Genomic DNA, 23,135 nt, shown 5'->3' with positions numbered 1-23,135 from the left:
TTTGACACGCAGACCTGCCTAGTTAGTTCCCCTCTAACCCCAGGTTTTATATTTTCCTTTATATTTGTATTGCTGGTCGGATGCATTTGTGACTTGGACAAGCGTGTTCTTGGCCAACAGTCTCGACAACATAACACTAAACCATTTCTCCTGTGTGGTCATGGGGGGGGACATCCTCACAATGTCTACATCTCTCTAATTCTGTTGTACTTTGGAGCATCATAGACCCTCACAAAAAAATACACACTTTGTGTTTGTGTTCCAGAGGAGGAGCAGTCTGGTAACGGACACATCAGCCAGAAGCACACACAGCAGCATGGAGAGGATGGACCACAGACCCAGGGCATGCCCATGCCCATGCCCATGCCCATCCCCGATCTACCCATCCAGTACACCAAGGTAGAGGCAACACCAGTGTTGGGGGCAGTAACGGGAGTAGTAGGGAAGCTGTCAGAACATAAAACATCCTGGACAAGGCTCCACACGTCCCAGACTCTTCTCCATTCTGGCTCCCAAACTGTGTATTGAACTCCCCTTTGTGATTAGAACTGCAGACTCACCCCCAATCTTCCACTGTAATCTGACAACTCAACCTTAGCCTGTAGCACTTGCCCTATAGCCTCAATGACCGTGCAGGCTTATGCAAAGGATGAAATGTAATTTAGATAGCATGTAATGTAGACTGATGCCAAGTCATTGTTAACGTGGCATCCTACAGTGCAGGGGTGGGCAACTATGATGATCGAGAGGGACACTATATTTACACACTCACTCCAGAGGGCCACGTTGCATATGGCAGAAACTGGGCAGAAACCTCTTAACTCTGTGTAGATTATTGCCCTGCTTTGTCATTCTATGTCACACAAAAGTAGCAAAAATAGCAGAAAAAGTTTTGAGCTTGTAGATCAGCTACTTTTGCTATTTTTGAATTGGAATCCTGAATCATTTTTGCATACAGGTAGCATCAATACAGTACATGGGATATTTTATCAAAACTTTTTCAAATCAATTGGGAAAAACGTAGATTTGATTAAAGTTTCCATTTGAGAACATTTAACTGAAATGTATTTTATAATTTAAACACTTTTCAAAAATAGCCCATCTACGAGCGGGTTGAAAGTGGTTATACGTAAATCGGGACACATCGGCAACAAAAAAAGTAAAATACTGACCAATATATGGGTCAAAGTCTAGTCTAATGGCAGCAGCAGGGAATTGGCGTGGGAGGAAAATAATTGTGAGGAAATGTTAAAAAGTAAAGAAATCTATACCTGGGCTCCTCGACCGGTTGTAAACGCATCCATGCGTCCTTTATGAAAACGTGCACCACTGATGTTAGCGGTTTAATATTAGTACCATTTGTCTCCACTGTAGAAGGGCATCATTTGGCTCTTTGGTTGTGTAATTGCTAGCATGTTTGGGGCACGGCCGAATGGAAGGCTGGCATTAACGACATGAAAGACGGTTCCCGGCAAGAGGGGAAGATGGTAAAATGTTTATCGGCCTGTTAATGTTGAAAGCAATTCACCTGGATTTACTCTTTAAATCTGGCTGCTTTTACAGCATGCAGATGCATCTCCTCCAGCACAATGATTCTGATTCTGCATTACGTTGATTGTAGGCTGTCTGTTATTTTTGTTTAATCAAGAAGACTGAGAAATTATGAATACTTGCCTTTGATCTAACTTAGGATAGAAGCGACTGGAGTTTTGGACTTGCCTGAGCTTATATCCCTTTTTTCCGAATATTAATAAACCACAACAACATATAACAATAACCATTTTTTAAAATATATTAGTGAACCACACTCTGGTTGTACAAGCGAGTTCATGCCAGAAGCCAAGCAAACAACAAAGACTGTTAAGGCATAAATCATAGGAAAGGCAAATTGAGGCACTGGCCAATGCTATGTTCCCCACTTACCCCCCAAAAAGGTTCTATGTTCTCCACTCCAGGTTCTATGTTCCCCACCCCACAATCTGATCTGGTGTTTGATCAGGTTGAAAAAGGTGTAGACCACCCCTCTGCACCCGATTAGAATTTAAATCGGGTTGGTCTTGATTGTGTTTATTTAGGTGTACATGGAGGATTTTAATCAGGTTTATTTTGTATCTTGTTTTAACCCCATTGAAAGTGTCCATGTAAACGCAGCCAGGCAGGCAGGAAACAAGCAGGTTGTCAGTACAGAGAACTCAACAAGTTAAAGGATCTGACCAGAAATGAGGGGCAGTCAGAACAGAGTTTATACAGAGGCTAGATTACTGAAGAGTTGCAGCTGATGAAGCTCCAAACCAGTCTCCACACACCTGTTTCTAATGCACGCGCACGCGCACACGCACACGCACACACACACACACACACACACACACACACATATAGAGACATAATAGGAAGAGGTTGCCCCGTTAATTAGAAATTGATGTCTCAAATAGAATAATAAGACATGATAATGATGATGTATGCCTGTATTTTATGTTTCAGCTGTTCATCAACAATGAATGGCATGAGTCGTGCAGTGGCAGAAGGATTCCTGTGTATAACCCTGCTACTGAGGAGCTGCTGTGTGAAGTAGAGGAGGCTGATGCTGTGAGTTCACTCTAGATATATTAAAACCTGAAGTAGGGGGTGCCCACTGGCCTACTGGTCCAGGCACATACCACTTAGGCATTGCCACGTGCACATAGGCATGGATGCCTTGTGGCGGCGCCGGTTTGATTCCAGATCCGGAAGATCTTTGCTGCATGTCACTCCCCATCTCCTGTCAGTCTACTGTCCTATATCAATAAAGGCATAAAAGCCTAAAAAACTAATCTTTAAAACCTGAAGTACATATAGTTCTAGGCCTACATACTATACTAATGTAGTTCTATTGTACCTCAAACTAGACATCTGAAAACCTAGTTCTATTCCTTTTCTCACACTTAAACATTTTAAGTAGGCCTACATACAGGAAAATCCACTGTCACTTCAAAAGCCTTTTTTCCTAAATTACAGAATGTTGTATTAACTCCTGCTTACTGCTTCAGGTCCCTTTCCACTGAACTCAATAAATGGCCCTGCCCAATGATTATGGATGCACAATTCACATTTTGGTTGATATCCGACTACCGATTAAATGCATGGTCAAATCGGTCAAGATCCAGATTGTTTCCAGCAGTGTTTTTACCTTACACCTGATATGCAGTATATGATTCTGGGAGAAGATTCAGAATAGCAATAAACAGTGCATCTGATTTATTAGGCCTACTGTGTGTGTGTGTGTGTGTGTGTGTGTGTGTGTGTGTGTGTGTGTGCGTGTGCGTGTGCATGCGTGCGTGCGTGTGTGCCTGCGTGCGTGCCTGCGTGCGTGCGTGCGTGCGTGCGTGTGTGTGTGTGTGTGCGTGCCTGCGTGCATGCGTACGCGTGGTGTCTCGTAGGAGGACGTGGACAAGGCGGTGCGGAGTGCGAGAGCGGCCTTCCAGATGGGGTCACCGTGGCGATCCATGGACGCCTCTATGCGAGGGCGTCTACTCTGCAAGCTGGCTGACCTGGTGGAGAGAGACCAGCTGATACTGGCTGTGAGTTATTATAGAGACCAGCTGATACTGGCCGTGAGTTATTATAGAGACCAGCTGATACTGGCTGTGAGTTATTATAGAGACCAGCTGATACTGGCCGTGAGTTATTATAGAGACCAGCTGATACTGGCTGTGAGTTATTATAGAGACCAGCTGATACTGGCTGTGATTTATTATAGAGACCAGCTGATACTGGCTGTGAGTTATTATAGAGACCAGCTGATACTGGCTGTGAGTTATTATAGAGACCAGCTGATACTGGCTGCGAGTTTCACAGTGTCAACGTGTGCTTTATTGCGACCGTAGGTCGCATTTACTACCAAAACCTCCCCGGGCTGTCTGTCTGTGAGTGAATCCGTCACACTTTTGCCCTGCTCATATCTCCACAACCGTTGCCTCCATCCATGCCAAATTTTGCACACACACTCCTTGACTGCCAAACTACAACCTCCAAGGACCCCCGGAGCCCCAGGGACCCCCAGGTCCCTGGGGGACCCCCAGATGTAAAAAATGAGCAAATGTGCTCACACGTCACACGTCACACTTTTTCCCTGCTTATATCTCCGCACCCGTTGACCCGATCCATGCCAGATTTTACACACACACTCCTTGCCTGCCAAACTACAACCTCCAAGGACCCCCCGAGCCCCAAGGGCCCCCAGATGTAAAAAATGACCAAATGTGCAAAAATTACCAAATGACCACCCCAACGGGGCTGCTCACGGGGAATTCCCGGGGACCACCGACTCCTGGTGCTCCAGAACGGATGCAAAAGTGGTGGCGCCCCCAGTGGAGGACCCCCTGCCACTGCAGCGCACATAAAATGCCGTACCTCGGGCTAGGAGCGTCCGGGAGAGCCGGGGCCGGTACCTATTCGTCCGCCAAGGCAACGCGGAGACCCCACCCCTCATTTCTCACATGGCCCTATTCTAGCGCCACCTTCAGGCCGATTTTTAAAACACATTTTTGGACACTGCTCCTACAGTTTTTGCCCTAAAATCACGAATATCACTACACAGCATGTCTACACTCATGTCATCAACATGGATCAGGAAGATTTGGGCAAAACAAATTTTTGCCCTATTTGTGGAGATAAGCCACCTACGGTCGCTTATCTCCCGATTAGGGAGTCTTACTGGTATATATATATATATATAATATTACATATATGTATATGTATATGTAATAAAACAAACAAGAAATAAGGTGGAAGTAAAAGCCAAAGAAAATAAGTTGGTAGGTGAGTTTTAAGCAAGGATTTAATGATGACGAGGATTTTCTTTTGAATGCTTCTCAGACCTTGGAGGCTCTGGACTCGGGGAAGGTGTTTCTCATGGCCTTCTTTGTGGACCTGATGGCAACCATCAAAACCCTGAGGTATTACGGTGGCTGGGCAGACAAGATCCACGGCAAAACCATCCCCATAGGTGAGTCAAATACAGTCAAAAGCATTCCTATAGGTGAGCAAAATATAGTCAAAACCACCCCCATGATTTTGGGGTGGCTTTTAAGACCATAATTCCTCAACAACAACAGAAACAAATAAAAGAAAGAAGAAGACCATTACTGCATCAAAAGTAATCAATAAACGATTCTATGAAAAGCTGGTCAAACAATATAAGTAAGAGTAAGACACGTTGTGTTGAGCTTGTAGATCTGTGGAGACTATCTCCCTGTTTTTGAAGGATGAGGCAGCTTGTTATACATCTCTATATCACATACAGCATGTTGCAGGTCCTTAAAGGACCAGTTCACCTCTGGTACAACCAGATCTTATTGTATTGTTGTTTGGGACAAGATCAACACAATCCACACTTTTGCATCATATGAGTCATCATCATATGATGCAAAATGCATCATCATGCTGAAATACTAAAATATCTCAAAACACAGATTGAACTAAAAAAATAACTCAGGATTGTGTTGATCTTGTCCCAAACAAAAATAAAATAAGATCTGGTTGTAGAGGTGAACTGGCCCTTTAACCTAATGCAATCAGAGTTATACAGACCTGTAACGGTCCATTTAGACCCCGCTTCAAGGAACAATGCATACGCGTACCACTGCCTTGTATACTTACTATACTATGGGCAATTTGTTCATCATCTTTCTCAAACTTTCAAATTTCAATTTCTCCTCTTAACTCTGACAGTGTACACTTGGTTCCATTTATTTTGCACACTCTCAAAGTTACAGACTTGTATACTGTTAGCTGAGTTCCATTTCAGAGTCAGAGTTTCAGACTTGAAAAATTAGATAGCAATTTAGACAGCATGTCATGTGAGTGCCTAGCATGTTATGTGAGAGTTGACAAGTATTATTATTATTATTTCTATTTTAATCTTTCAGATGGAGAATATTTCACCTACACACGTCACGAGCCCATTGGAGTGTGTGGCCAGATCATTCCTGTGAGTGGAGAAAAAAACTTAAGACAACTTTTTTTGTTGTTTTGTTTTTTGTTTTTTTTAACAAGGGTTCATATTTTACATTGTTATTAGTGAAAAGGAAAGATGAGTGTTCAAATCTTTCATGGGCAGATGTGACTTATTTTGTCTAAAAAGCCATATTTAGGCACTTGTGCGCATGCCCCCACCCACTGAAATCTAAATCGCTAAAATATTTTAAACGATAGAAAGCAGAAGTCATTTTAACACAGACTTTTTCTTTTCTCGAATTACAATCTAAAATACAAACCCTTGTTGTAAAAAAAAAACAAAGGTGTCCTTTAATAGTGAAATTTAGGACAGCCATTCTCGTCTTCATTATAAGGGTGGGTGGGTGGCTGGGACGTGCTGGCCATTGGGAAAAGCGGGACAACTCCCGAACGGCCGGTTCATTCCCGGCCGGTCCAGGGCGGCCATTAGGAAAAAATTAAAAATAAAATGTCGGCCTTCGTTCCATTTTGAGGGCTGGGCGGCCAACAAAGTAAATCGTCACTGTCGGGCAGAAACCTTGTATCTCCAAGTTTCAAATGTATACATTTTTTCGCAAAGCAAAGCCCTGCTTCATCATATAAGGCCGTTGCACAAAAGTAGTGAAAACAGCAGATCTACAAGCACACAACAGATCGTCTGTTTTCACTAGTTTAAATCAGTTTTGGACATACAAGGTTTCCACCCGACAATGACGAAATGTTTCACTTGTCATGATCTGAAATGGCAAATCTTTGAGTAGCAGCAGCGCTATAGAGAGAGATCTCTCTATAGCGCGCAATGAGGGCCTCTGCAACTCTTTTTCCCGGGCTGAATCAGGGGCCCAGCATGTCCCTGGTGGGTGGATGGGTGGATGGATGAATGAATGCTGAGGTCTTATTAAAAGCATGACACTGTACTCTGCAGTGGAATTTCCCGGTGATGATGTTTGCGTGGAAGATCGCTCCAGCTCTGTGCTGTGGGAACACTGTGGTCATCAAACCCGCTGAGCAGACGCCCCTGTCTGCCCTGCACATGGCCCAGCTCATCAAAGAGGTGCACGCACACACGCACGCACGCACGCACGCACGCACACACACACGCCGCGCGCGCATGCACGGATGCGCGCACACAAAGCATACACAAATTATACTGTAGGTCTGGGGTAAAGCTGTATTCTGCATAAAAATCTATTTATTCGTATTATTAATAATAATAATTAGAATTAATATTATTTATATACTGTAGGCTACATGTATTGAATTAACTTTTTTCATAGAAAGACTAGTCGTGTTTTTTAAATACTTTTTTGTGACAGCAAACACGTGCAAGAGAACTATTTAATAGAATGAATCACAGCATCGCAACAGACCATGGCATCTTAAACAAAATACACAGTGAACATATGGGAATAATTAATACTGGTAAGTGGTAATAATAATATACATATAATTTGCATCCATATGAAACAGATTTTCAGTGACTGTATGCTTTGTGTTCAGGCTGGTTTTCCTCCAGGTGTGGTGAATGTGGTGCCAGGCTACGGGCAGACAGCAGGGGCCGCTATTGCTCACCACATGGACATCGACAAAGTAGCCTTCACTGGATCAACTGCTGTCAGTAGCCTGCTATACTCAACTATAACACTGCATCTAATAGAGCTGTTCTCTCACAACATACAAACATTTTGTGTAACTTTACCACTTAAAGGAGTAGTTCACCCCCAAATTACTTTTTTTCTATTGATTACTCACGCCATGGAGACTTGAATTCAATGATATTTTTTATATTAATAGAAATCAAGATCAATAGAACAGTTTTGGGATTGAACTACTCCTTTAAGCCCTATTTTTTGTTAAAAGATCTACAATTTATTTTTTCATATATTTTGAAAATCTTTGAATATTTGTATTTGTTTTATTGTTTAAGCTCAATGTGGTGCTTCTTAGTTGCATCAGTGTAACAGAGCTGTGTGTCACGGGTTGCCAGGTTTGTTGCATCGGTGTAATAACACTGTGTCATGCGTTGCCAGGTTGGTAAACTCATCCAGAAGGCTGCAGGCGACACCAACCTGAAGAGAGTCACACTGGAGCTGGGTGGAAAGAACCCCAACATTGTGTTTGCTGACTGTGACTGTGAGTAGTGTCTGTCTGTGTTTCCCCCCACATATCCTGACTTATATCATTGGTTCTCAATGTTCCTTGAGGGAGTTCCAGGGGGTCCCCAGCTAAATGATAGTTAGGAACCAAATGACCCTTTAAGGGCCTGTAACTCAGTGTTATGAAACCAAATAGGTCAAGAGGTAAGGTTTGTAACAAAGATATTAAACCTTCAAAACCTGGGATGCTGAGCATGGAGGAGAAAATAAAGGGAGTCAACACAGTTTCAGAGTAAGAAGTAAGGGACACAGGCGTTGCCAAAATAACAAACAAAGCAGCTAAGTGAAACAAAGACAAGCTAACTAACTAACTAACAAGTTACTAGATTAGTAAAACAAAAGCCTGCCTACCTAACTACTCTAACAGAAAACAGGTTCAAAATCACATGTGGTGGCAACAACCCCTTACCTAGTGTGTTTAACAAGTTTCAACCTACGTGATGCCTGTGTATAGAGGCCTCTGTCTTCCCCTGTCCCAAGGCAGTGGCATATACAGAATCTACATCAGCAGTTGAAAATACAAAAGTTTGCTCTGGGGAAAATAACTACAAAAAGGGCAAAAGACAGGGCTACAAAACATGAGACTAGTTTGGAGAGGAGACATGAACTGAGGCGGGGCACAGCCTTTTATAGGCAGCTGGTGGTGGTGATTGGATGGGGGTGGAGCCAGGTAATGGATGATGGACAGCTGATTAGATGAGACCTTTGGAGAATGACAGAGGGAAGGAAGACACTAAACCCAGACAAACCTACGTGGAATGTAACACTCAGAGTGTACAAATGGTCCCTGATGGGTCCATTTGGTTCCATTTGTACACTCTCTGGGTTAAATTAACATTGATGTCACAATAAAAATGGGGTTCTCAGAGATAGAAATGGCATTCAATGGGGGTCCATAGCCTAATGCATGTCAAACTGGGGGTCCTTGAAATTAAAATGGTTGAGAATCACTGCTATAGCCGTAACAAAATCTTCTGGTATGGGGGTCCCTGGCATATCTTTTCAAATGGGGGTTTGCGGGCTCATAAGTGTCAATTTGGGGGTCCTTGACGTGAAAATGTTTGAGAACCCCCGACTTCTATCATGTAAAACTTGGCACGTTTATCACCGAGAGGACCTGAAGGAGTGTCGAAGGTGGTCGGTTAATTGGTTTGTCCAGAACCGAAAACCCACACATATCTGTATGATGTCTGTACTGTCCGTGTCCATGGTGTACTGTATTGTACAGTAGAGACAATACAGTGGATATGAATTATACTGGATTGTACTGTATTTACAGTAGAGAATGCAGTGGATATGGATCATACTGTATTGTACTATATTGACTTAGAGTATAGAATGCGGTGGATATTAATCATACTGTATTGTACTATTTATCTTACAGTAGAGAATGCAGTGGAGCAGGCCCACAGCGGGCTTCCACCAGGGCCAGTGAATCATACTGTATTGTACTGTATTTACTGTAGAGAATGCAGTGGATATTAATCCTCCTACTGTATTGTACTATATACCTTACAGAATGCAGTGGATATGATTCATACTGTATTGTACTGTGCTTACAGTGGAGAATGCAGTGGATATGATTCATACTGTATTGTACTGTATTTACTGTAGAGAATGCAGTGGATATTAATCCTACTGTATTGTACTATATACCTTACAGAATGCAGTGGATATGATTCATACTGTATTCAGTAGCGAAGTGTGATGTCACTTCCGTGAAATGGTGTGAAATGTCGCCCTCTACGGGGTTCATGCTGGTATTGTTTTGTATTCAAATCGCCATTGGGGAATTTGCGATCACCGCATATAAGAACTGTGTTAAAAATATTAACACACCGTGCTCTCGGATTGACCCAAATGGATATGAAGCATCGACTAAGGTGGAAATGTACAGATTTACCCAAAGAGTAACACAATAAACGCTAGAAACGAGTTACACAGGCTATATCAGATATTAATGAATATCATAAACTATGCAGAACCCCCCCGCTGACAGAAACGCGCACATGGTGTGTTTATTTTTTTAACACAGTCCTTATATGCGGCGATCGCAGATTCCCCAATGGCGATTTGAATACAAAACAATACCAGCATGAACCCCCTAGAGGGCGACATTACGCACAAATGACGACATGGCTTCGTTTCTCTATTGTACTGTGCTTACAGTGGAGAATGCAGTGGAGCAGGCCCACAGCGGGCTGTTCTTCCACCAGGGCCAGTGCTGCCTGGCGGGGTCCAGGGTGTTTGTGGAGGAGTCCATCTACCAGGACTTTGTGCATCTCAGCATAGAGAAAGCCAAGTCCAAGGTGCTGGGAGACCCACTGCAGCCCGGGGTGGACCAGGGGCCTCAGGTATGATCAGAACAACCACCATGGTACTACTGGTCTTGTTTGACTCCAATTCACCTTTTTTGGGGGGGTTTTCCTTGTTTAGGCGAAAGCAGGGCAGGAATTTCAGGGAGGCCATGAAGGCCATGGCAGTCGTTGCCCCTCAGTTTGGCCTTGTGCCTCTCCCTAAAAAAAAGCATGCCCTGAGGCCACAGTGGCCTTAATGCCCCAGCTCACTAGCACTTTTGAGCGGTGGTAAACCGCTCCTAAGAGTGGCTGTGCGTGTGTCTGTAGCCTTTTTTCAGCGTTTTGCCATAGTAAAATGTGTGTACGTAGCATCATGTTTGTCTAGTGATGTCATATGTCGTATGTCTGTAGCCTTTTTCCTCAGCGTTTTGCCATAGCAAAACGTGTGTGTGTAGCATACCCTGTACATCCTAGACTCAAATCCTAGTCTGAAGACGTTATGCAAGCACGACCACCGCTCACTTCACATTGGGTGTGATTTCTTTCTCCTTCTTGTCAATGTAGACACCAGTGTATCTTTCTTGTCATGATAACAGGCTCGACAAGGCCAAAGCGTAACGATACTGCAGGTCTCAATAAATGTTCTATCGAGTTTGTAATGGGTTTTCGAGCTCCATCCCTAATCAGGAGACCACCAGGGTAAGGTTGGTACAGTACATGTAATTAAAATCCTGTCTCTCTCTCTCCAGATCGACCAGAAGCAGTTTGATAAGATCATGGATCTGGTGGACAGTGGGAAGAGGGAGGGAGCCCGGCTGGAGTGTGGCGGCACTGCCTGGGGTCACCGAGGACTCTACATCCAACCCACCGTCTTCTCCAACGTCAAGGACGACATGCGCATCGCCAAGGAGGAGGTACTTAGTATTTGAGAATGGTAGCAGGGGGGCCTGGTTGTTGAGAGCCTTGTATGTAACAGTCAGTATTTTAAAGTCTGCTCTGTGTGTGTCAGATCTTCGGTCCAGTGCAGCAGATCATGAGTTTCCGCAGCGTCCAGGAGGTGATCCAGAGAGCCAACAACACCCACTACGGTCTGGCAGCGGGGGTGTTCACCACCGACATGGACAAGGCTCTCACTGTGGCCAACGCTCTGCAGGCTGGCATGGTCTGGTACGTTATACACTGTTAACACTCTGCCCACTGTAGGCTGGCATGTCTGGTATGAACAAACACACTCTTAACACTTTGAGTGCCAGGGCGTCATATGACGTCAGACACGCACTTGGCAATGATGCCAGAAAATAATATTGGCGTCATATGACGCCAGATGCTTTTTTTTCATATTACAGTAGTACAGTGTTGGATCTATGCGGTAACCAAGATACAGCCCTTTTGGACGATGGGACGGTCGTCATGCATGACAATTCAGTGGCGTCAGTTCAGAACAAGCTAAGGTATGGCAACATGACTGGTGTCTGGTGAAGACACCAGTCATGTTGCCATACCTTAGCAACAGGCACGATGAAAAGTACATTTTTATTATTTCCCCCTGTCAAGGTATGGCAGCTGCATACCCCTGCCATACCCAATTGACGCCCCTGCATGACATCACACGCTTATGTGACCAAATTCAAGCATGCTGATTGGCCGGTTCCCCCCAGAAACAAGGGTCTCAAAGAATTCAGTGACTTTTACCGTCCGGACACACAGCAATCAGAGGGAGAGAGAGATATATTGAGAGAATGAGCTAGAATTAGTTATAAAATCATTAGATGTAGTATTATTTAGAGAGATAGAGATAGAGAGAGAGATCGGAAGGTAGATGTTTTACCTAGGAGGAGTGGGGGAAGGGAAGGGCTAGTTTCTTTGTAGGTTGGGGCCGTCCATTTTGTAAAAAAAGAAAACGCCGTCCCAGTTACCGGACCGTTGCTCCGCTGATCAGAGAGCAAGTCAATGGCCGCACATGGAGACCAAGCAGGCAGCCGAACCATGCCCCGTGGCCGTGGACACCAAGCCCGCAGCTGCCCAGCGCCGCCACCGACCATAATCAAAACCCGAAGCACCAGTTGGACTTTCGTTTGTTGCTGCGCGGCTGCGTTTGGGACTTGACTGAGGCGACGCGTGAGGATGAACGGTGATGCCGTTGAACGCTGATGCCGGCGATTTGAAGAGAATTCTGTGTTTTTGCTGCTGTGTCGGGGGAGCCAAGGAACGTCGCCAGCCATCCACAGTGGACGGAGGAGCTACGGCGGTGATCCGGACCGGAGGCAGGCTGTTTGGAGCAGTGTATCATCTTACGGCGCCCACCGGCTGCACCGATAGGTATGGCCCCGGAGAGCGGAGTTGCAGCGGGCGCTAATACACCCAAATGAGGCCGTGCGTGGACTTAGCCAAGGAGGACGACCCGGTCGCTGCGGTGCTCTGTCTCCCCCTGCCCTGAAGGAAGCACTGCTGAGGTGTGCTGCGATCAGCGAACCGGGTAAGCATTATAAAGCTATGCTTTTTACGTTTCAATATGTTCTATACGTCTGTCTGTCTTTCAATGTTATATGAGATCAGTGCTGTGTTCTGGGGACTCACCGGGGACTACCCTCCACACCTCGCCCGACTTGGGACACCCTCGCAGGCACGGCGCCGCCAGGCGCCGGCCTCTATACCTCCGTGATGGAGGAACAATAAAATATGAACGGCGTCTGCCCTCGTGAACCTTTCAAAGTAGCGTATTTGATAGGGATTATGTACTATAGCGTCTGCCCTGGCCAAACGAATAGTAGCTGATCGTATGCCCTCAAAAAAAGTCTAGAACACACCACTGTATGATATGCATAAAGTGTGTTCCTGTGGAAATGAGCCATGAATCTGTAGGTCTACTCTAATGCAAGCTTGTAATACATTCTTCAATCAATCAATAACCGATGTCAATAAGCCTGACCTGCTATTGTTTTTTTTCCACGTAGGGTGCATTTGGTAATATACAATTCAATTCAAAGGAGCGTTATTGGCATGAGAAAACATACGTTTACATTGCCAAAGCAAGTATCACACATACAATTAAAAAAACAGTTGAAAATATACAGTTGGAGGGGGTACAGCATTGTTCAAACAGAGCTATGTCGCATTGTCATTTTATATATATACAGGGTACAAATAGCAGCATTATTTTCCTCATAGTACATAAAGGTATCAGCTCTGTTTCATACTGTATGTGCAGTAGGTCTAGATGTCAATCCATGGTTTGTAGTAGGTGTATGAAGTTCCTCCAACTTCTTCCAGTAAGAATACATTTCTTTATAGTTTAGTTTTTTATTGTGTGTGTATACCTAGATAGATAGTTTAGTAATACAATCAGTGTGTGTGTGTGTGTGTGTGTGTGTGTGTGTGTGTGTGTGTGTGTGTGTGTGTGTGTGTGTGTGTGTGTGTGTGTGTGTGTGACATAATAATCTATCAAATCGATCTCAAATCTGTATCAAATTTGTATCAAAGCAGAGCCTATAGAATTCAGTGGCCACGTATATATACATATATACATTTGAAATTATTTAGACTAGTGAAAACAGCCGATCTACAAGCACACAACGCCTCGCTTGTAGATCTGCTGTTTTCACTACTTTTGTGCGACAGCCTTTGCTAAAGAACATACAAATTATACAGAAGCACGTTCATTTAGTATTTTGTATTTATTTCTATCATATACAGGGCCCGTGGAGTCTGACTGGATGGAGGAAGGATGGGAGCCCGATCTGCAACCAGACCAATGACAACGCAGAGGACAGTATGATGGCGGAGATAGCGAGAGCGGAGGAGTCAGGCATAGGTCATACACACTGTAGGTTCGCTGCCTGGACCAATGTCACTCTAGGGGAGCTGAAGAACTTTCTGGGACTTCTCTTCCTCACAGCTATCGTTCACAAGCCGGAGATTGCCATGCAGTGGTCAAAAAAACATTGCCATGCCGTACTTTCCCAGAACAATGGCAAGGAACAGGTACCAGGCCATTTTGAGGCACCTGAGGTACACACACACGCACGCGCACACACACACACACACACACACACACACACACACACACACACACACACACACACACACACACACACACACACACACACACACACACACGGTGAACAGTACCATCTTTGACCTTGATTTGTGGTGCCTTTGACTCCTGAATGTTGGCTTGTTGAATGCCTTTTTTTGACTTTTATATTATTTTATTTATTCTTTACTTGCTGCACATTTATTTTATTTTACTTTTATCCAGTTATATTTTATTTTTGTGAAGTCATATTTGTGATTTTTTTTGGGAAATATTTGTAAATATTGTTGAACATAAATATGTTCATGCTGGATGTGTGAGGTACTCACCAGGGTTAGGGTTCGATGTTGCCATAAAATAAAAGGTTGACATCGCTTTTCTGACTTTTTGTCTTCCTGACCTTCTAGACCAGGTAAAAACACAGTGAATTCACAGTGCATAGTTCTATCAAAATGTAAGGCAATTTCCACCTTCTGAGTCATTTCATACTTTTTCACTTTGCCCCCTTGAAACTAGACGATGGTACAATATTTTTTTCACTTTTTTTGCAGAAAATAAAGTAGGCATGCTATTCTTTCTGTCAAGGGTACTTGTGTTCCGTTACCATTTACCAATTTGTCGCTATGGCTTCCTAAAGTTTTTTTTCTTTGAACTCAAATATCTCAGAATCTAGATTTCTGAGGTTATTGACTGGTTTGCGCAGTGCGCACTCTCGAGCACCTATCTCCAAAACCGCTCACCGAAATCACTCCAAAAAATTTTTGGTAAAAAAAAAAATCCTCTTTTACCAAACCTCCCATTTTTGTTCCGATGTGAATATCGGATCATTTTCAATATATTCCCTGGAATCGGGGCAGAATGAATGGGACCTAATGGTGGCACTGGTAAGGGACGGGGGCCAGGGGGGGCTGGCATTCAAAGTGTTAAAGGGATATTTCACTTTCAAAAAAACTTTTTATCCTTTTATCATCTAGTCGGGCTTCTGGGAACACCCAGGACAGTTTTTGAATTTCTTCATTCAGTATTTAGATATTTGATATTCATTTCCCCCCTTCCAGGACCTTCCTACAAACCCATTATAACTTCAAACTTCATTTTAACCATGATAGATTCAATGAAAACAACTGTCCTTTTTTTTTGGTGACTCCTAACACCCTCCAAATACTTGAGCAGGCCATGTTTTTATTTTTATTTTTTATATATAACTTTTCTCATTTATTTTTTATAATCTTTTATTGTATTTAATAATTTTCATTTCCTCAATTAAACATTTTATCAAAAAAACACGGCCTGTCGTGTATTCGGAGGGTGTCAGGAGTCATCAGAAAAAAGGACAGGTGTTTTAATTGAATCTATCATGGTTAAAATGGAATTTGAAGTTATAATGGTTTGTATAGGAAGGTCCTGGAAGTGGGGAAATGGGGGGGAATTAATATCAAATATCTAATTACTGAATGAAGAAATTCAAAAACTGTCCTGGGTGTTCCCAAAAGCCTGATTAGATGATAAAATGACCAAAAGCTTTTTTGAAAGTGAAATATCCCTTTAAACAATGGAGTAGGCCTACTAACACAAAGCAAAATATGTAAATGATATACTCTATACACACAGTACAAAATTAACCATCTATTGTGATGCGATAACAACTTATGTCACGATGCAAAGAAGTATTTAATGCAATCTTTGAAAATGGCCCAAAACACAGAGGCCAGCATGTTGAATGAATGTGGTTTAAATTATGTGTTTGTGAGCCAGTGGTGTGCTGTTCTATTGCAGGGTGAACTGCTACAACGCTATGAGTGCCCAGTGTCCTTTTGGAGGATTCAAGATGTCTGGCAACGGCAGGGAACTGTGAGTCAAAATATAATATTATTTATAATATTAATATTACAGAAAATACTGTAACTAGAAAATGAAGCAAAGAAAACATTAAAAACTTGCAATAAAAAAGGCAAAGAGGGAACTATTCACTCTTATTTCACTAAAGGAGTAGTTCACCACTTTTCAACCTGTCTTCATATAATAGGTCCTCACTAATGTTCATGATAAAATATCAAAATTTTTGTCTACTCAGTCCAAGTCTCCTAGGAGAGCTGTGGGAAGTTCAGAATCCATCGTCTTGTGACATCATCATTTTCCAAAAAAAAAAAAATTTAATCAATATTTTTGAAAAAAATATTTAGATTTTTATTATCGCGAGAACAATGGATTCCACTTTAACATTGCAACTTTTCAGGAATAGAAAGCCTGCAGTTTCTATAAGCTGGATTGGCAATCGATGATGTCACAAGACGATGGGTTTCTGACCTGCCCACAGCCCTCCTCTGAGAAAAAAAAAAAGAAAAAAAAAAAAAAAGCTATTTTTGAGTGAGGACCAATTATATGAACATAGGTTGAAAAGTGGTGGAGTGCCCCTTAAGCTTGGTATTAATGTATCGGTACACAACCATGTCATCTGTCTCCCACTCCCATGGCATCAGGGTTTCCAAACCCTGAGGTACCCGTGATGCCAGTCCAGGGGTGCCACAGAATAATCTGATAATATTTGGAATTCCTCAATCACTACATCAATATCACTTCACTATGCTTAGACCTGATTTTCACTGTACTTGATGAATTCTTTTTCCATCTACCGCCAACTCTCTTCACCAAAGATAGCAGATCTACAAGCTCGCAACCAGTCGTGAGCTTGTAGATTGACTGTTTTTGGTGAGCCTTCCCCCCAGAATAGGGATGCAGGGTTTCAAATGGTTAAACGTCAAGTTATTTTCGGTCAGTTCTGATGGAAATATTTCTCTGTGACATAGCCTACCGTTACTCAGGTGGAAAGATGTGCATATGTACGTCGCGTAATATGATAAGATTCTAAATAAAATAACAGTGTAGTTCAGGGGTGCCATGGATGAAAACATTTTTTACAGGGGTGCCCTGGGTCAGAAAAGTTTGAAAACCCCTGCTGTACATGCCCTGCATAAATCATCTTTGCTGTTTCTGCCATGGGTCTCTGAGGGGCCTAAGACTACATCTCCTTCACCGGAAATAGCCAATTATCTACAAGCTCACAATGTGTCAGATTACGAGCTTGTAAATCATGCTTTACTCTTGATTTTAGAACTTAATTTAGTTTTTTTGTTTTGTTTCAGGGGGGAGTATGCGCTGCAGGAATACACCGAAATCAAGGCTGTCACCATCAAAATCTCACAGAAGAACTCTTAATGTCTCATGCTTTACAACTCTGTGATACACTGGACAATGTTAACCTAAGTCTGTATAAGACAGAAAATGGGCCATTTTCTAAAATGAAAGAAACATCGCATTGATATACAAAGAAAAATCCAATAACATTTTTCCCGACTAGCATCTAATCCCATACTTTTCCTTCAGAATGTCCACGGATATTGTTATCCATCGTATGGATTTTATGATACTGACATGGTGAGGATGTACTATATACAATACATAATATACTTTATGTCTTCCATTCATCCACGTATAAATATTAAGATATTGTTGCTTCTTATCTCTTATTTGTTCATGAATTAATCAATGTTCTACTTGATCACACACTACATGCAGTGTCACACAAATATGTCGGGCACCTCTTATCTCTTATTTTTTTTATGAATGAATCAATGTCCTACTCGATCACACACTACATGCAGTGTCACACAAACAGAGCAAAAAATATGAGCTCAATGTGCTGTGATGCTTGTAACCGTAGACCTGCTGTGTGTGTGAGTGTCTGCAATGTGTGTTCTTATTATTCAAAGCTGTGTCTTCTCGTAGCACCTTGACCCCTGGATCAAATAAAACTCATTCTATCTTAATTTGTATGTTTATTTTCATTTTATTAGCTGTGATACAAAAAAAAAACGAATCAAATAGAAACATTTTATAAACATTTTTACAAACAATGTACAGTGCATTTACAGTGATTTCTGCATGAAATCAATAATAAACTGCTGACTATCCATAACCAACCGGTTGTCATTCCGATCTCCTTATTGTCAAAGTAAACGTGACCTTCTGCTACGTATATATTACTGCAGTAGCCTATTACTTTACCTCAGTGACTAGTAGTGTAACGCATGCAGGGGACTTCAACGTTTTTTTTTTGTATTTATTTTTTAGGTCAAGGACCCCTTAACTGAGAGAGAGAGATGAAGCAGGGACCCCCCCCCCCCCCCCCCCCCCCCCCACTACATATTGTAAGACATTGTAGAATGTTCATAGATTTCATGGATACATCCTAAGACTTGTTTGACAGTCATCAGTGTTGTGTAAATGAATTCATTTACTCAGCCATTTAAGCGTTTAAACCCTCAACACCACACCAAATCTATTGCACCGAAAAAAGCAGATCTACCGGCTCACATTGTGACACGTTGTGAACTTGTAGATCTGCTATTTTTGAGTTACTAGGTTACAATAAGTGTAATTTGTTTTTGACTGAGATAGACATTAAAGGACCTACACCATGAATTTTCACTTTTTCTATTTTAAAACCTTTTTTTTGGGGTGCAATGCAGTCAAAAAAAAGATTTTTTTTTCAAAAAAGATTTTTTTTTTCAAAAATGTTTTTTTTCAAAACTTTTCAAAAAAAAAAATTCAAAAAAATTTTTTTCAAAAAATTTTTTTTTTCAAAAAACTTTTTTTTTTTTTTAACTTTTTTTTTCAAAAACCTTTTTTTTTTTAAACTTTTTTTTTTCAAAAAACTTTTTTTTTTAAAAACTTTTTCTTTTTCAAAAACTTTTTCTTTTTCAAAAAACTTCTTTTTTTTCTGGAAAAACCCCACTAGATGCGCCCCTGAGCAAACAGAGGCCGTTTTGGTATTGCAGCTGGAGAGCCTCATTATAGTAGAGCTAGAACAAACAAAAAGAATGGTCAGAGTGTTTTTTGATGGTTAAAACCTCTCAATTTTGAGCATATATTTATACAAAAAATATAGTTTTAAAAGCATGGTGTAGGCCCTTTAAGTCTATCATTTATACTCCATGGTAGGAGTGTCCAAGTTTGCATGTTTTGTTAGATTGTAAAAAGGACCCAAATGGACCTGTGTGCTCAGATGGTTGTACTGTACATACAGTACTCCCATGGTGCATCCACTTGGCCCTGCTTTGGAACAGACAGTGGTGGACTTAAGTGAAGAACTATTTTTTTTTAAACTTTTCTATTTTTTAGTACAAAAGTATTGGCATCAAAATATGTTAAAAGTACCACAAGTAAAAGGACTCACTCACTCAAAAGTTTTCAAAATCTTTTAAAATAGCATATCGACAGATCTATTTCGAATAGACGTATAAAAAAGGGCTCAATTGGTTCATGTATATTTTGTAATAAATCATCTAAATCTACAAAGTTTGTCAAATGAATGTAGTGGAGTGTACAGTACAATATATATATTATAAATTATAAAGCATATATAAACAGTATGTACTGTATGCCTCTGCAATGTAGTGGAGTAGAAAAAAGCACTGAAAATGGACTTTACTCAAGTAAGTAAAAGTACCTCAAAATTGCACTTTTGAGTATTAGTACTTGAGTACCCTGGGATCAATACCGTTTTAAAATTTCTGATCCGGTTGGAGTGTAAATAACTTTACATCATCACATGACCGGAACCAACGACCCGGAACCTCCGGTGCTGGCCGTGCACCTCCTAGTTTAAAACTGGTTTAAATTGGTAAAATCGTTTTGTTTCTTTTGGTAGGATAAATGGTTTGGTATGTCCATCTTTTATCCGAACTCGTAGCGCGACTGATACACATTATGGGGGAACAAAATCAATGTGTACCACCCACCGGAACAACCAGGTTTCTCCCCCCTTTTTTCTCTAAACCGGATCACACGGCTCGGTTTAGAACCAACACTAGGCTTTCCTCCGTGGTGGAAGGTTGTGTAGCCAGGCTTTACTCATCTGCGAAGAGAAAAACCTGGTGACAATATAAGGCAGAAAGCGTCTAACTTCCGCCGTGAGAATTTCACCGGAAGACTGCAACGCATGACGTAACCTCCGTTAAAAGCAGGACTTCCGCCACTTCCGCTAGAAACAACCGGAAAGGCATATTGTCTACAGGGTGGGTGATGCGAGGTTTAGTACTTGGGTAAATGTACTTAGTAAATGTACTTTCCACCACTGCTTTGTAAGTCCATGAAGAGCAGTTCTTGATGAGTTACTGCTGCAGCTCTGGGAGACCTGGTCCTTCCATGAAGGGCGGTCCTGACAGCTCCTACTCCCGCTTGGGGCGTCCCCTTCCCTTGGGTGCCTTGGTGACCACGTCTTTGGGGGCCTCGTCTTCCTCCGGGTCCTCCTCCACCTCCTTCTTCTTCTTGGCTTTGGGAGACTTCTTGGTCTTCTCCACGACCACTTCTGAAGAGGACAGAAGAGGACATACACTGAAGCACTGATGTGACTGAAACAATGTGTTGAACGATGTCTGTCTATTCCATCAACAGTATCTGACTGCCTCATTAAAGATGATTATTACCTAGCCCCATATAGAACCTCACCCGTCGCTGCATACTGTTGTGCTCCGAGACGAGGTCCTATAAAGGTTTCCCCGTGGGGGGGGGGGCGAACGCCTCCAACGTTGAGGTAGAAAACACTCTTCCCGAAATTGTATCCACAAAGTAAAGGTAGTTCCGAGCTCCCAGACTGTGATAACCTAACCAGGGTCAATAAAACATGAACCAGGGCACGAAACAACCCCTTAAAATCGCTAGTTTTGTCAGCCGGTAATGTTTACAAGCCTGGAAGTTGCAGCCGGAATGGTAGCATTAGCGGCCCCTCTGGTCGAACGTAGCCCCAACCGTCGCTGCATTCGAACAGACATTGGGAGCTCGGAACTACCGTTACTTTGTGGATACAATTTCGGGAAGAGTGTTTTCTACCTCAACGTTGGAGGCGTTCTCCTCCCCCACGGGGAAACCTTTATAGGACCTCGTCTCGGAGCACAACAGTATGCAGCGACGGGTGAGGTTCTATATGGGGCTAATTATTACCCAGCTTGTTTGAATGCTTGATTCTGATTGGTCTATCGCTGAAATGAGAGGTCTGATATTCCCAGATAACAGACCGCTCCGCTCTATAACAGACCGCTGCCTAATCGAAGGCTCAAAGCACCTGCTGCAGTCAAGCTGCACTGCGTGAACCTTGCGCTGTAGCCAACATATCAGCCATGTAAACAAACACACAGCGACATTTACAACTAAACGTTGCTCTCAAGAATGTTTTTAAAAATATTTTAAGCGAGAAATAGACAACGTAGTTTCAGAAAATGGATTCTATCTAATCAGCACTTCCTTGTTTTCCAAGGCGACCGTGTCGCGCTAGGGGGACGCCCAGCGCAACACTTGTGGAACACTTCCAGCCGTCTGTAAACAAGGAAATACTTTGTTTTGTTTTTAGTTTTTAGTCAAATTATTAATTTTATTTAGTAGCCGGGTAATAGGCGGGATAATGAATGGCTCCTTGGTGAATGACGATATATAACATCTCTTCGGCCTGATAGTTATCAGGCCGTCGGTCTGTTATATATCGTCATTCACCGCGGAGCCATTCATTATCCCTTACTTACCCATTTAGGCCTAGAATTATTGAATGATTTAACCAGTGAAAAATAGCAGATATACAAGCTCACAGCGCGGCACCGAGTGCCGCGCTGCGAGCTTGTAGATCTGCTATTTTTGAAAAAGTTGTGAAAATGTGTGCAAATCTTTGAATATATGTATTTTCAAAGTGAACGTTTGTAACTCAAATTTTGCTTCTGGGTGGTCCCTGGAACTAAATATTTTGAGATGGGGGTCCGTGGCCAAATAAATATCATGTTGGGGGTCCTTCACATGAAAAGGTTTGAGCACCACTGACATAGTAGTCTCTCAAGAACAGACTAACTGAGCTCCAGTTAAGTGAAAAGGACCTTTTCTTTGACGATGGCTGGCCAGATTGCTGACATAGAAACATAGGTTTGTCAAAAAACCTTAGAAGGATTCAAAAGACACTTATAGAATCGGGTCAAAATTCAAATTTTCACGATTTTTCAAAAATAGCAGATCTACAAGCTCGCAGCGCGGCACTCGGTGCCGCGCTGTGAGCTTGTATATCTGCGATTTTTCATTAGTTAAGGCATAAAATAATGATACACAAAACGTGTACCCGTTCTGAATGGGTTAAAGATGATTAACATTGCGTACCTGGCGGAGGCTCCTTCTCCTCCTCAGGAGGAGGCAGTCCAGACTTGTTGGGCAGCAGGTCCATCAGGTCCTTCATCTGCTCGTTGTTGCTCTCCTTGTTGTTCCTGCGGTTCTTCTCCTCGTCACGAGCCTACACACCACCAGACACACCCCCATGAGAGAGGCCACACCCCCAGGAGAGAGGCCACACCCCCAGGAGAGAGGCCACACCCCCAGGAGAGGAGAGAGAGGAGAGGGGACAGTCCTTACAGTTGTCTTGTTTACACCCTTGCCGTTCTCTATGATAAGGCCGAGGATGCTCATCGCAGAAGTATTTCATTGTGTTTTACTTTGTATCAATACCAGTGTCGTTTTTGACAGCAAATTTTGATTTAGTTTTAGTCATAGTCTTTTGAATAAAATGTCATTTAGTTTTAGTCATAATTTAGTCGCCTGAAAAGTATTAGTTTTAGTCTATTTTTAGTCGACTAAATATCATAACAT

General features: G+C 42.4%; 2 protein-coding genes across 2 annotated transcripts in view; one reads left to right on the top strand and one right to left on the bottom strand.

Annotated features, from left to right (window-relative positions):
• Nucleotides 1-366: 366 nt before the first annotated feature.
• LOC308295238 (aldehyde dehydrogenase 1A1-like) lies at nucleotides 367-17,675 on the top strand (the record flags this gene model as incomplete). Its single annotated transcript, XM_080738249.1, has 13 exons — nucleotides 367-399; nucleotides 2,482-2,586; nucleotides 3,417-3,557; nucleotides 4,855-4,984; nucleotides 5,907-5,968; nucleotides 6,899-7,027; nucleotides 7,474-7,587; nucleotides 8,004-8,106; nucleotides 10,299-10,483; nucleotides 11,176-11,340; nucleotides 11,436-11,593; nucleotides 16,236-16,310; nucleotides 17,603-17,675. The coding sequence occupies exons 3-13, from the start codon at nucleotides 3,462-3,464 to the stop codon at nucleotides 17,673-17,675; spliced, it is 1,290 nt and encodes a 429-aa protein (XP_080594375.1). The 5' UTR covers nucleotides 367-399; nucleotides 2,482-2,586; nucleotides 3,417-3,461.
• A 3,014-nt stretch (nucleotides 17,676-20,689) lies between these two features.
• Nucleotides 20,690-23,135, bottom strand: part of tmc2b (transmembrane channel-like 2b) — a gene marked incomplete at both ends in the record, with an annotated part of 50,056 nt that continues 47,610 nt past the window's right edge. Inside the window, 2 exons of the mRNA XM_080737936.1 lie at nucleotides 20,690-20,829; nucleotides 22,653-22,782. Of these exons, the coding sequence (XP_080594062.1) occupies nucleotides 20,690-20,829; nucleotides 22,653-22,782 (270 nt within the window). The remainder of the gene's footprint in view (nucleotides 20,830-22,652; nucleotides 22,783-23,135) is intronic.

This window comes from Nannobrachium achirus, assembly GCF_963921795.1.
Source record: "Nannobrachium achirus genome assembly, chromosome: 12".
NCBI lineage: Eukaryota > Metazoa > Chordata > Actinopteri > Myctophiformes > Myctophidae > Nannobrachium > Nannobrachium achirus.
The sequence above is the reverse complement of the archived record's forward strand: the minus strand, read 5'-3'. Positions and strand labels throughout refer to the sequence as shown.